General features: G+C 41.6%; 1 protein-coding gene across 3 annotated transcripts in view; it reads right to left on the bottom strand.

Annotated features, from left to right (window-relative positions):
* The window catches only part of CNKSR3 (CNKSR family member 3), a 64,078-nt gene that overhangs the window by 4,979 nt on the left and 44,041 nt on the right, over positions 1 to 15,058 (bottom strand). For 2 of the 3 annotated variants that reach the window (XM_054061084.1, XM_054061086.1), the window contains 7 exons: positions 14,839 to 14,958; positions 13,073 to 13,132; positions 9,076 to 9,144; positions 8,195 to 8,341; positions 6,325 to 6,449; positions 3,789 to 3,997; positions 3,377 to 3,478 (listed from right to left, as the gene is read on the bottom strand). In XM_054061084.1, coding sequence (XP_053917059.1) covers positions 3,377 to 3,478; positions 3,789 to 3,997; positions 6,325 to 6,449; positions 8,195 to 8,341; positions 9,076 to 9,144; positions 13,073 to 13,132; positions 14,839 to 14,958 — 832 coding nt within the window. The remainder of the gene's footprint in view (positions 1 to 3,376; positions 3,479 to 3,788; positions 3,998 to 6,324; positions 6,450 to 8,194; positions 8,342 to 9,075; positions 9,145 to 13,072; positions 13,133 to 14,838; positions 14,959 to 15,058) is intronic. The other variant, XM_054061085.1, reaches the window with a different exon arrangement.

Raw genomic sequence — 15,058 nt, 5'->3', positions numbered from 1 at the left:
AAACTGCTAGTACAGACTTCTTTCATGCAAATCATTATCATGAGCGAGACCTAACAAATCTTCTCATAAAACATGTCCTTCAAGATGCTTATAGATCAGAGTTGAATCCACATTTACCTGAACCTAACTCATGAGCTACAAATATTACTCTGGACCACAGACATTCATCTTGCAGATAAAGTTGTAAGCACTTTCCTGCTTTTGACCTTTTGTAAGTGATGATTTCTCTGTTTCTATATCTTTCCCTAGACACTCAACCATGGCTACACCTAGAGAGACATCCTACTGGGCTAGAAAAAAAACTTCGTTCTGACCCAGTTCAGCTAACATACAAGCCCGTAGCACTCCACTTCATTTCAAGTGTTAAAAGAGAAAACAGAATCAAAAGCAAAACAAAAAGAAAAAACCCACTGTCCTGCCACTGGGTGATTGTTCTGCTAGACTTGTTATTTAGCTTGTTTCTAACATCCCTACAGGGTGCTGCTTCTTATCAGCTTCTTCTTACTTTTGCATTAAAATAATAGAATTCAGCTTCTATTTCCCCTTTCATAACTGATTTCAATAACAAACTAGTCTACCTTTCTTTCCCACTCTAACAGGACTGGGCCTTTCAGATGCAAAAGGAGGGAAAAAGAAAAAGACAGTAGGGAAAGGAAAAAAGGCTGCAACCTAATACCCAACACTAGCAGCTCCTCTCTTCTCCCATTCTGTGATATCTGCAGAACATGTTTTTCTAACAGAAGTTGCAGCAAAAAGCAACTCCTAAAAGGCTCTACATTTTACTTTTGAGAACAAACTTGTTTCTACCACAGCCTCCACAGTGAGCTGAATGCTACACGCTTAGAGAAGTGGCTTGAAAGCTGCCCAGCTGAAAAGGACCTGGAGGTGCTGCTCAACAGCTACATATGAGCCAGCAGTGTGCCCAGGTGGCCAAGAAGCCAACAACGTCCTGGCTTGTACCAGAAACAGTGTGGCCAGCAGGAATAGTGAAGTGATCATGCCTCTATATTCGGCACTGATGAGGCCACATCTTGAAATTTTCTAGTGGAGCTGCTGTGAAAGACAACTAGAAAGCTTCCTTCTCTGGTAAAACCCACAGATCATTACCCTCTGCTAGTGTTCCAAATAGGCAACAATGACATCCAGAGGAGGAAGCTGAGGGCAATTAAGAGGGACTTCAGGGCTCTGGAGAAAACAGTGAAGGGCTCCAGGGCACAAGTAGTGTCTACCTCCATTCCAACAAGGAACAAAGAGGGAGATAAGAAAAATCAGTCAGCTAATACCTGGCTCCAAACCTGGTGTGAAGAGCAAAACTTCGGGTTTTTTGATCATGGACTGGCCTATGCACCTCTAGGCTTCCTTACCAGGGATGGGGCACACCTGTCTCTTAGGTGTACAAAAATTCTCACAGAAAATCTAGCAGAGCTCATTAATAGAGCTTTAAACTAGATGCAAAGGGGGAGGGGGATGAAGCCAGATTAGTCAGGATTGAGCCTGGAAATGGAACTCCAGTGCCTGAGAGATGGTATACTGGTGAGGACCTCCAATATATCAACTCGGAGTGAGAAGGGTCAAGTACATCTAGTGATGGAAAAGATGTAATTGGCACTGATGGGTTAAACAGTCCAATTATCAGTCATTTGGGAATGAACACTATTCCCTTTATGAGTGCTGAGGGAATAACAGCCCAGCTGAAGTGCATTTACACCAATGCATGCAGCGCAGGCAATAAACAGGAGGAATTGGAAGCTATTTGTAGGACAAGGAGACTACGACGTAGTTGTCATCACGGAAAAGTGGTGGGATGACTCATATAACTGGAGTTAAAAAAAATGAGAAGAAAAAAAGACCCACAGACTAGGAGAAGAGTCTACAAAGCTGCCTGGAGTAGAAGGACATGGGGGGTGTTGATTGACAGCAGACTGAACATGAGCCAGCAGTGTGCCCATATGGCCAGGAAGGCCAATGGCATCTTGGCTTGTATCAGAAACCGCAAGGCCAGCAGGTCCAGGGAGGTTATTCTCCCTCTGTACTCGGCACTCGTGAGACCACACCTCCAATATTGTGTTCAGTTTTGGGCCCCTCACCACAAGAAGGATGTTGAAGCTCTGGAACATGTCCAGAGAATGAAGCTGGTGAGGGGGCTGGAGAACGAAGCTGGTGAGGAGCGGCTAAGGGAACTGAGGTTGTTTAGCCTGGAAAACAGGAGGCTGAGGGGAGACCTTATTGCTCTCTACGACTACCTGAAAGGAGGTTGCGGAGAGGAGGGTGCTGGCCTCTTCTCCCAAGTGACAGGGGACAGGACAAGGGGGAATGGTCTCAAGCTGCACCAGGGGAGGTTCAGGCTTGACATCAGGAAAATGTTTTTCACAGAAAGGGTCATCAGGCACTGACAGAGGCTGCCCAGCGAGGCGATTGAGTCACCATCTCTGGAGATATTTAAAAGACAGGTCGAAGAGGTGCTCAGGGGCACGGTTGATAGGAATAGTTGGACTGAATGACCCTAGATGTCTTTTGCAACCTAGTGATGCTATGATTCTATGAATACTTGTGTTCAGGTTTGGGTTCCTCAGTATAAGATACTGAGCTGCTGGAGCATGTCCAGAGGAGGATAACAAGGCTAGTGAAGGGTCTGGAGCACAAGTGTTATGAGAACCAGCTAAGGGAACTGGGGTTGTTCAGCCTGGAGAAGAGAAGGCAGAGGGGCAACCTTTTAGCTTTCTACAACTACCTGAAAGGAGGTTGGGGTGAAGCAGTTGCCAGTCTCTTCTCTGAAGTTTCTAGGAAGGAAATGGCCTCAAGTTGCACCAGGGGAGGTTTAGATCAGGTATTAGGAAAAATGGGAACAGGCTTCCCAGGGAAGTGGTGGCATCACCCTCCCTGGAAGTTTTCAAAAAACATGCAGACATGGCACTTCAGGACATGTTTTTTGGGGCATGTTGGTATTGCGTTGATGATTGGACTTGATGATCTTAAAGATTTTTTGCAACAAACAATTCTATTACTCTAAGCAAACAAAGATTTAGCAAAAAGACAGTTTTATGATCAACATTAAATGCAGAAGAAAGGGAAGAGTTCATGCATAAAAGAAAAATGGTAAACTTTTGCTATAAAGAGACGTGTATAGAACAGCCATTCTAGCCTACTTTAAATACCCACAAGAATTCTAAGATTTAACAAAACTGAGCCCCATCACTGAACAGCTGCACAAATTTCACAAATTATCACTTGGCATGCTTGCTAAAACCAAAAAATGACCACCTTCGACCAGTTAAACAATATGCAAACATAAACCTTCATTGCTAATTCAGACACTTCCATTTAGTTCAGCCCAAGGAAATCCTGGAGAGACAAGGAAGGTAAAGAGGGAGAAGACCTAAAAGCTTGCCTTTTCTCCCTGGTGCTCGTGGCCTATAAAATGGTTCTGCAGCTCCTATCCAGCTCCCATCAGCAGGCATTGACAAAGGACGTGGTTTTCCTAAAGGCAGAGAAGGTTATGAGGAATCACATCAGGTTTAAGCAATCAATTTTTAGGAAACCAATTGCAGAAAATATTTCAAAATAATTACACTACAGAAAGCAATGTGCTGAGATTGAACGGTCACTCTTGCTTGTTTATAGCAGCAGTGGACATAATGACAAAAGTTAAAACCAAAACACATGGAAATGGCCAACTGTGGCACCAGAGCCCAACATTATGCATCAAGTCTAACAGTTCTTTAACACAAATTATTCCTAAGTGATCAAAGCACTTGTAACAACAATAATGAAAAAAAAAATGAACTTACCATAAGATTGTGTTTTTTCCCTCATCTTGGCTGGTAGGATATTTGCTTCTATGGGATACCCAGGCAACTGATCTGAATCAGCAATAGTAAACCTTCGCCTTCGACTCTCCTGATCCAAAAAAGAATTGGGAGACTCTGCACCCTTGGACCCACGTAACGGCTGACTGGGTTTATTGCCTCCTCCGTATACAAAACTCCCCTTTTCATCTCTGAAAGGACATTTAATTTCAGTTAGCTTAAGATTTGCACACTACAGACACCAGTAGGTTTGAAAGATACTTCTAGCCCTAACAGCTGACGTGGTGCTGCGAACAAACTGGGGGAAAAAAAAAACTCAGGTGATGGCAGACTTAATAATAAACATATTTACCAATGAGAAAAGAAAGCTACCCTCCCACGCTAGTTCACTTCTAACAAGCCAGTAATTTAACACAGAAAAGTTTAGAGGTACCATACCTGAAAAAGCTTCTGAGAAACGAGACTTTTCTGCCCTGTGGTTTCAAAGCTCCCAATTCAATGCCAGTTCAGCACACAATTGCGACAGAGGAACACATACATAGATTTACGTGTCTCTGTAATGGCAACATATATTGCCTCCATCTCAGGGACTATGCTTTTCAGTCATTCTAAGAGCCCAATAACTGCCACTGGATATTCATTACCTTCTCTCTCCATCCAACAGTGACACTCCCTGGAGTTTCAGTAATAAATTTAGTGTACATAGATATGATTGAGCAATTTCTGCAGAAAATCCCCTCTCGGTGCCATACTTCATTTCAAAGGCTGGGAACAGCCATTTTTAAAACCAGTCTTTGTCAGGACTTTCGGAAGACAAGCTACCCTCCAAGCTAAGACTTGTCCAGGTTTCTTTCCCCTTCCTTGTACGTGCTCCAAACTTATTGCTTGAAGCAACTGTCTGCCAACTCAGGCATAAAAATACACAGCTGACTGTTTAAGCACGTGTGTACTCCAGTAGTCACAACTGCCCTCTGGCCACTGCATACCACTTTTTCCATCTCTCATGAAGAACACTGCATCAAGAACAATGCTAAATCTCAGTGAAAGGGAGCTATTTATGGATATTCAGGAACCAAAATTGCACAAGAGTATTAAACCACAACCATATGTGCACAGATAGCACTCCTGCAACACCACCACGTGGAGACTGCCATGGGGAGGGAAATCAGCCACTGCTCTCTGCTGCCTCTCCAGCATGGACCAGAGAAGGTCTGCCAGGATGAGAAGAGAACAGAATGATGATGGTAGAGAGAACTGCCCCTTTCTCTCCTTCCTGCCTGCCACAGCTTTCCATATTTACTGTCTTTAAAAGTCAACATCAGGAAACCTTCCCCTTTCCATTCATCATCCAGGACAGGTTTTACAGCTCATATTGCTACTTCCTTTCTTGTTGACAAGGATTCAGGTTTAAAGGCATGCAAAGCTGAACAGAATGTTGAGACTCTTCAGGAAAGAGATAAAGAAACTGAGCACATGCACACAATAGACTAATGGGCTTGAAACTTAACAACTTAAAGAGAAGACCAAAGCATTCTAAACTCAGCAGTTAAATCTACATATTAGTTTTGGGGTTTTTTTTTAAGAACAGAGTATGCATAAACGTGAAGACCAGGGACAGAGCAGATTAAGATGGGTCCAACTTCAGTAAAGAGTCCCAGCTTTGAGAAAACCTCCTCCCACGCTGGTAAAACCCTGAAGACTGCAGTAATGCCACCTCTATGTTGCTGTATCAGGCCTTACATGACAGCAGGCAACCTCTCCCTCCTCCCGTTCGAGTCCTGTGGCAAAGGTCAGAGTTTCTGTGCTGGGCTATCTAGATGTAATGCCAAGTGTCAGGGCAGGCCAGGAACCATGCCCTGCTTGAAAACCCTTTTGTCCATCACCTTTCCAGATGAACTGAGCAAGTTCTGGTATGAGGCAATACAGACTTAAGAACAAACAAAAGCTTAGCCATACCATACTACTGCCCCCTGCCTTTGTGTACACATCTTTATTTCTGTAGCTGACACAACAGGGAAAAAAAAAGTTGAATGAATTTACCCTCCCTCCAGTGGAAACACACATGTTTGCTAACCTTGCAAGTTGTATAAATCTAAAACAATTTATTTCCTATTCTACCTTTCACAACCACTACTTAACTTGCTAAAAAAAAAATCCACAAAAACAGTGGAAAAATTTACAGACTTCTGTAAAGTGACTTCTTGCTATGTGCAGTCAGATTTAAACAAAATCAAAAACATCAACCCAAAAAATCAAAACAGGGATGACACCATTCATGTTTTGGAAACAACTCTGGTCTATGTGGCACACAACAACCTTCTTCTAATAAAACCTATTTTGAACATGGTAGTTTATGCATTTACGCATAAGTTAAGCAAGGCCTTTAAGCAACCAGAAGAAAGTCTGCAAGATCTACAATTCACTACGCTAATTTGCCCAGAGCTCTAAGAGCAAGCCAGCTCAGAAACAAGTGTAATAAAGGAATTTTTTGTTCAGTAGTACGTGTTTATTTGCCTACCGAGGAGAATACGGAACAGCTGGTGGAGGTGGTATGTACAGATCCAAAATCGCTGGCTTCTCTTTTTTCATTGAGATATCCATGGTGCTCTCTGATGACTGTGTTGAAGTTGGCAGAGGATTGGTCTGAAATGTTAGACAGCTATCAAACATCTGAGTGTTGATTTGATTTATCATTGACAAAAAGATTAATCAATAAAAATTAGTACAATTTTAGTACAATACTCCCTAGCAAACTGTTTCTATACTTAAAATATGCTAAAACTTCATATTTACATTTTCTTCCACCCGCAGTTTTGGCTAGCTTTGCAGTTCCTCCTACAGATATCCTGTCACAGGTAATGCATTGCTCAAGAACATTTTGCTCTTCCCAGTCTTATTTTCTCCTGCAAACTCCATAGACTAAAAAAGCAACAAAGACAAAATCCCTTCTATTTTTAGACCCATTAAAAGAATGCTATTTGTTCAATACAGATATGATCTGCAACACTCAAAGCCAGCTCACTCTGCCCTCATTCTATATAGTTCAATATGTGGGGCATGAGCACAGGCAGGAGTACAGTGAAGTCCATGACGAATTGCATCAAGTAATAAAACTAGGGTAAGGGAAACAAATGAAAAATATATTTGGCATTGCTTATCTGAGTAAGTTTGCTCTTTTGCTCCTCGCAGCTCATTTCTATGTCCTCAGAATCTTGCCAGGTTCCTGTCTGCCTCTAGGAGAGCAAAGGCTTGAAGGACCCTTCCATCTTTGTGAGGCAAGAGGACTGCACACTTTGGTTTTTGTCAAGGGCCTTCCCAGGCTTTCACTCTGGCCACTCAGTTAGTGACACCCCTGCACAAGTACCTGCCTTTCACCAGTTGGTACATCAGAGACCAGAACTGTCCGGCTTCTCCAATCACCTATTCCCCCAAGAAAACGCTGCTTGGCAGAGCCTGTATCCCAGCCTACCACAGTTCTTAGCAGTGGTAACAGTCTTGCTTTGGGTAAACCCATAAGACCCAAAGGGTGCTTTCTCTGGCTCTGATTAAACGGCAGGCACAATGCCACAAAAACAAGACACAGGCATTGTTTATCATCCTTTCTTTCACCAAGTCAAGCACACAGCCTCTACCCAGTTCGAGACAAATCCACCTGCCTTATGAATCGCAATAGCTATTGGCATTTCATAGGTTGATGTATTACACCCACAAATGTAGGGATACTTGCCTCAGAACAGGAGTAGGAATAGGAACTTCTCCCTGTTTTTTATTTCAGGCAATTGCTTTAGATTCAGTTTGGTTATTTTCTCCTGTAAGCATTAAGCCCTAAACTTCCTAATACAGCATAACATTCTTTCACATGCTTATCTAAGTTATAAACTTCATTTTCTCTGCTTATTACCCATTTTGTGACTTGTCCAATAGCTAGATCTTATTTAAACAAGTAGTTTAAATAATTTCATGAAAAAAACTTTCACACTTCCCCTCCCTTCAGACGAAGAGGAGGACAAATATATGGAATAATCTAAGTTACTTCAGCAAAAGCTTCTTACTCTGCTGAACAGAAGCAGCATTTATTACTTCACGCTTATGAATTCCATTAGGATCAGCAGTTTCAACAGCTCTGCCTCAGTTAAGATCTCCCAGTGCCATGCTAAATGATTAAAATGTTCAACACACCTAGTCCCTTTGTGTATCAAGGGGACATTCTCTGAGTTTAAGGTAAAAAAAAAAAAGAGGGCAAGAACACTTAGCTTTTTATCTAGGAAGAGGACAGCCATTTCACCTTTGAACATGCATACCTGGAAGTGTTTCTGGTACTTCTGTTTTTCAAGTTTTAACCAAGCCATTTCCATCCTAACAGTATAGTTGAGCCAGCAGTCTCTCACCTGCACCAAGGGTGGTTTCCAGCGCAGGTTCTTTAGTGGAGCAGGAGTGAAATGGAATGAGCCAGTAGGACGTTTCTTAAGTAGCAGCCTAACTCCAGCAGGATTCTCTCGCAACTTGGCCACCAGGTTTTTTAGCTGCCATCCAACCTGGAAGAAGAAAAATACAATTTATTTAGTATTGCTTTTCTGAAAGAGAATAAATAGAAGCCAAATCACTTGGGTCAAATTATCTGTTTTAACATGAACGTAGAGAGATATTTTATACATAGATGTTCTAAAGAGATCCAAAAAAAAGCCAGGAAAAACAAAAATGAGAAAGTGGGTTTACAGAAGGATTTTCCTTTTGTTTCCAAGCACAAGCTCTACTTAAGCTGGAAAGTAAAAACCAAGATATCAAGCACTGCTCTTTATATCTCAGCTCAGGTCTTAAAAGGATGCATGAATGCACTCAAATTGAGTAACACAGAAATTCACTGTGAAGTACTTGTCCAATGCGAGGAAGAAACATGCAGGACATTGCTTACCTAAGCTAAGCGAAAAGGAAGTTTTTTAAGTTCCCAGATGTAAAAGATTTAACAAATACTTGTTTTTTTTAAAGGATTCCACTACATTGTAATAATACATTTTAAAGCAGGCCTTAAATAAAAAACTAAATATTTTAATCACACATACAGCATTCAAACAAAAATATTGCATATTTGTTCTATCAGAACATCACCAAGAATTAAAGTCTGACTAAAATATGTCATGATAGTAAAACACTACAAAGCCTTGAAGATTAACAGGATAACGCCAGAACCTGACTCCGTTCAAAACCTGTGGGGAGTGAGCTACACAGAGCAGACACAAAGAGAAGATTGGTAAGGCTATTTCTTACTAACCACAGTTTGCCGATTAACCTGGATCACTTCATCACCAGCATGAATCTTCTGAGATCGATCAGCAGGGGACTACGAAGAAGAAAACAGGCATGTACTCAAGTAGATCATCTTCCCTCCCACCACCCCCCCACAAGCAAGCTAAGTCAAAGATTGTATCTATATCGAAGAACATAGCTGAAAATTCTTGCACAGCTAGATGACATCATACATTTGTTGATTGAGAATCACAAACAAGTTCAACTTAGTTTTTTTTTTTGATACTGAAGCAACTAAAGAAAGAGGGAGAAGGCATAGCCTACACCTGTCACAAGCCAAACTGCACATAACTCATGGGATGGTCTCCACTGTCCTTCTGCCCCCAAGCTTTACTGTAGCTCCTGACAGCCGTGGGAGAGGAATGAAGAGAAGACTTCTCTCCTAACATGGCAACTATCTTGAACTTCATTCTCAAGTAAATGTATATTGATTTTTTTTTAAAAAAAAAGCTAAGATTTCCTATGTACCGAAAAAAGGAACAAAACCTCTTCAACCCACAAAATGTTCACTTCACTCTCCCTTTTTGTTTCCTAAAGTAAATAACAGCTTAGAACTTCATTGTGAAATTATCTACCTGCATCATCAAGGTCAACAGGTAAAATATGCACTCAAAGTGTGCTTAGATAGGTATTTGGCAAATACCTATCTAATAATAATAAACCTTAAAATACTATTTTCTTGGAACAAAATCCAAGCTCTGGGAAGCCATCAGCAAGAAGGAGCAAAATGCATCAGTATTTATTCATATTTATCTATGGCTGGTGCCACGTACCAGCTATCACTACAGTTATTGAAACTGTCTCACTGCAATAACACCAACTCTGACTAGCCTTGACAACACCCAAAGCACACAGGTATACTACCTTCATATATAGCACCTTGATCACAGGACAACAATTCCTCCCATTCCTTCTACTCCTTAAGTAACCATCTGGCAGGAGGCCAGCTCTCCCTAGTAACTTCAAAACTAAGTACTTGAATTAAGCCTTTCTCCTCATCATCATACTTTCAGAGCTTGAGTTATTTTTTAATGACAAAGAACTGTAGGAATAAACAAAGCAACAACAGAAGACAACGTGGGTGAATTTTGGGAGGCTCCAGCTATCATGAGTAAGCCCATTTCTTCATTGTCTTCTCACTTCCTCTGAGAGGAAATGCCTCTGTAGAAGGCTGTGTATACGTGAGACAAGCAAGACCATGAAAAAACACTGGCCCAAAGTTTGTGAAAAACATAGCTGATTTCAAGCTGTCTGTTGGGCTATCAACAGCCTGTCTGAAAGAGGGTGGGGGACACTTGCAGAGAACTCTTACAACTAGTGCCAGCTAGTACAGCAGACACTGCAATTGCATTGTGAGAATGGAGAAAGGAGCAAAGTTTAGACCTAGGCAAACGTGACAGAGGAAGTCACAAGTAGGGTGGCACAGCTCCAGAATCCTCGTGGCTAACTGCTATAAAATGCATGGACTTTGCCAATCCTTCCAATGTACAATACTGTTAATTTTGCAGTGCGGTTCCACTGCATTCCACCACACTGCTTCTGGGGATAACTACTAAAATACCATTCCAAACCTAGCAAGAAAATTGAGCTAAGACCCAGCCTCATCCCACATCACCAGAAAGACACCGTTTTTTTGCAGCTTTCTGTCACTTCAAGCTTTGTGGCTGCAAAGCAAAGAGCTTCCCCGAAGTGTAAACTAGTGTCCATAAAGTGCAAATTTAGGTCAACACTCAAAGCTATAGAAGCAATACAGACCCACTTGGCCTCCAAAATGAGATCTATGGGCACATGGAGCTTGGTGACAGTCAATGTTACATTCTTTCATGTTAATCAGAAGATTTATTCGCTGTCAAAGTGGCCCCCATCTGTGTTTCATACCCTATACAGAGTTCAGTCCTAGTGGCTTTCTATGATGGCCTAACCACAACAGCAGACACGGGAAAAACCAGTGGATGTAATCTAACTGGACTTCTGTAAAGCTTTTGACACAGTGCCCCACAACATTCTCATCTCTAAATTGGAGATACGGATTTGATGGGTAGACTGTTCAGTGGATAGGCAATTGGTTGGATGGTCACATTCAGAGAATTCTGGTCAAGGACTTGATGTCGAGATGGAAATCTGTGACAAGCGGTGTCCCTCAGGGATCTGTATTGGGACCAGTGTTTTTTAATATCTTCAACAATGGCATAGACAGTGAGATCAAGTGAACCCTCAAGTTTGCTGATGACACCAAGCTGAGTGGTGCAGTTGTCACACCAGAAGGACAAGATATCATCCAGAAAGTCCTAGATAAGCTGGAGAAGTGGGCCTGTGTGAATCTCATGAAGTTCAACAAAGCCAAGTGCAAGGTTCTACACCTGGGACAGGGCAAGCCACAGTTTCAATACAGGATGGGGGATGATGTGATTGAGAGCAGCCCTGCAGAGAAGGGCTTTGGGGGTGCTGGTTGATGAGAAACTCAGCATGAGCCAGCAATGCACGCTTGCAGCCCAGAAGGCCTACTGTATCCCAGGATGCATCAAAAAAAGCGTGGCCATCAGGGTGAGGGAGGGGATTCTGTCCCTCTTTTCTTCCAAGATCTCATCTAGAGTATTATGTCCATTTCGGGAATCATCGGCATAAGAAGGCTATGGAGCTGTTGGAATGCGTTCAGAGAAAGGCTACAAAGATGATCTGAGGAGTGAAGCACCTCCCACATGAGGACAGGCTGAGAGAGTACGGGTTGTTCAGCCTGGAGAAGAGAAAGCTCTGGGGAGACCTTTTAGCATCCTTCCAGTGCCTGAACACAGTGTACAAGAAAGTTGGGGAGGGGCTGTATACAAAGGCACGTAGTGATAGGACTAGGAGGAACGGCTATAAATTGGACAGCGGAAGATTTCAACTAGACATTAAAAAGTAATTCTTCATGATGAGGGTGGTGAGGTACTGGCACAGGTTGCCCAGGGAAGGTGTAACTGCCCCTTTTCTGAAAGTGTTCAAGGCCAGGCTGGATGGGACCTTGAGCAGCCTGATCTAGTGGGACGTGTCCCTGCCCATGGCAGGGGGGTTGGAACGAGAGGATCTTTAAGGTCCCTTCCAAACCAAACCACTCTATGATTCAGTGTCAGGGCAATAGCATAGAAGCTACAAAAGCTTTCCATTTCCACTCTCAACTGCAGGCACAGCTTGCCACCCACTCATCCCTGGCTCCTGGACTTGGCAAGGGTACAACTAGAACCGTTTGTTCTTTCCTACTCACAAAAAAAAAAAGGCACTGCCGTAAAAGCCAGTTTCCTCTACTCCTTTTTCTTTCAACCACTGCTCTTGTAGAGCAGCACGTCTGACAACACCACAGCCTCACTCGCAACGCTCAGCTGCTGGCCAGGGGTCCATTGAATTACCTGCCTGGAAGCCTTTATTAACATCTCAGCTACAGAGAACTTACAGTCCAAGAAAAAAACAAACAACCATCTGCAGCAAAAAAAATGAAGTTGTCTGTCAAGCCAACTATTTCCTTCCAGTAGACTGCTTTTTAAGCGTTTGGTTTTCATAGTCGTTTTACTCTGCAAGGTAACTTTGTCATTGGACAGCTCATAGATTTCATTACTCATTACTGAATTTAGCATGCTACCGCTTAAACATTCCCATTAGGGGAGATTGCCTTTGCCAGTGGAGAGCAAATATATTCAAGACTTTAAGCAAGATACCATAAGCACTCAGAACAGATACTGTAACTTATTAAACCAATTATTTTTAACGCCAAGCATTTTAAGTAACACATGTACTTGCAGAAACTGGTTTAATTAGACTAACAGTGAAATATGCAGACAAAATATTTACAAATTGTGGATAAACGAATGATGCATCACATAGCATTTAAAGCAATAATATGAAAGTAGTATCTAAAACAGGAAAAAGTAGTGCAAAAAGTAACTCAAAGTTACTGTCAGCCTGAGTTAATCTACATTAACTTCACTTACATTTTCCGTAGTTCCGGTAATTACATGTAATCCATCATAAGTTGATTTGATGTACATTCCCTAAAAGTAAGCAGAAAATGAAAAACAAGTTTAAAGGCAAAGAAAACGCATAACTCGCGTCAAATAAGCAACTGTTAGCAACAGACTCAAAACATTATTGAAAACATCGAACACTTCACATTTTCCCTAGAAATGTGTGTGGTCTAACATTACAACATTCTAAATCCCTCCACAGTTCCCTTTTACTGTAACATTATAATATTTATAATTACTTAAAACACCTAATATATGGAATGTAACTTATAAACACTGGTTGGTAGTACTGAACACTGCTGGTCTTGCTGCCATATTGGTCTTTAACTTTCATTAAAAATTTATTTCTTTTTCTCTAGTCTGCGCTAGAGAAATACAGGTTTTAGTAGATAGCCACCAGCTCTCTCCATACAAAGCAAACTTAGGTTGCCTAAATGTTTTTACAATTTCTCTTGGCAACTCAATATACAGTCTCCCTCATAACCATAGTGCTGACATAAGCAATACAGAGTTCTACCAGAGCTTTTATTCGTGGCTGTATTATTCGTGCTGAGTGTGAACACAAGGACAAACTCAGATAAAGTGGGTGTTAACCACATGAATACCAACACCAACAGGTGATTTAATAATTGCATAGATTTCCCCATAAGAGGCAAGTAGTACTTTAGTCTCAATTTATGAGCAAATATATGTCTATTTTTCCTACCTACATCTGTTAGAAACATTCACACTGAGCAGTACAATACTGGATGATACTCAGGAATCATAGACAGCTTATCTGCCCAGTGTTACCACACTTAGAAGTACAAGGAAAAATAGAATATGATTTTTGCCCCTTCCTCTTTAGCCAATACTATTTCACACTTGCCCGTTGGTACCCAATTTTGTGCATTTACCTCCTCGTTTCTTACTTAGTCTAGCTTGGACTGACTGCTTTGTTGTACCATGTGTGTTAACAAAGAGGTCCCATAATTTCAAGAATGCATCACTGAATCAAATCAAATCTAGGTAAAACTACGGCACAGTAAGACCATAAAGCTTCCTCTAAAAGTGTTCACTATTCTGCCTTTGGGGCCTTGAGGGAATGCAAAAATACTTAAGAATTTAAATTTCGTCCAACTCATTCAAGCACGTAGTCTGTTCCTGAGCGAGAAAATCCACCAAGATTTCAAACTCAGTTTCTCATAACTAGCACTCAGCTAAGCAGGACCCACTGAACAAACTACATGGAGTAATTTATAAAACCACTGAACATTTAAAAGGATTTCTCCTATTTCGGATAATAGCAAACTTAAATCCTCATATTCTTCACAATCTTGCTATAAACACACAAAAAAAAGTGTCTTTCAGAAACCCAAGTACCACTTCTCATGACCTTCTCCTTCCCTCACCCAAAAACCTGCTAGTTAAGGTAACCTGCAAAAGTAAAATATCCAATTTGACAAGCACCTCTAAATGCCCCAATATCCTGTTTAAGGCCTAAATCTGCAACACTACACCATCAAAAATTATATTTGGGATAAAACCCATTAAACATGCATACCCATTTCTAGCAGCCACTCCAGCATACCACCTGACAACTAATCCTGAAAGTTCCTCCCCATTACTCTTTGTTCCCCACAGAACTTTAATGGTTTTGAAATATCTTGCTATACATACAGTGGTCCACAAGACATATTAGAGTACCTATTAAACCCCGGGGACCAACAGGACACTCCAGAACCTGTTCTTACCAGGCCTTCCCCAGGTTTAATGTTGGTTAGGTGAACCTCCTCCAGACATGCACATTGGCTCATCAGTGGATCTGTAGTTGATCGGATGGCTTTATCACAAATGCAATTTAAAGTCTTGGCCTACAACAAGAACACACAAAAAGCAGTTCCAAAATTTCACTCCTGGCTTCATCTTTCAGTTTCCAAAAATGGAAAGGCCTCTAATACTCAGTTCACTAAT

This window comes from Cuculus canorus, chromosome 3 (genome assembly GCF_017976375.1).
Source record: "Cuculus canorus isolate bCucCan1 chromosome 3, bCucCan1.pri, whole genome shotgun sequence".
NCBI lineage: Eukaryota > Metazoa > Chordata > Aves > Cuculiformes > Cuculidae > Cuculus > Cuculus canorus.
This window is presented reverse-complemented; position numbering and strand designations above follow the sequence as displayed.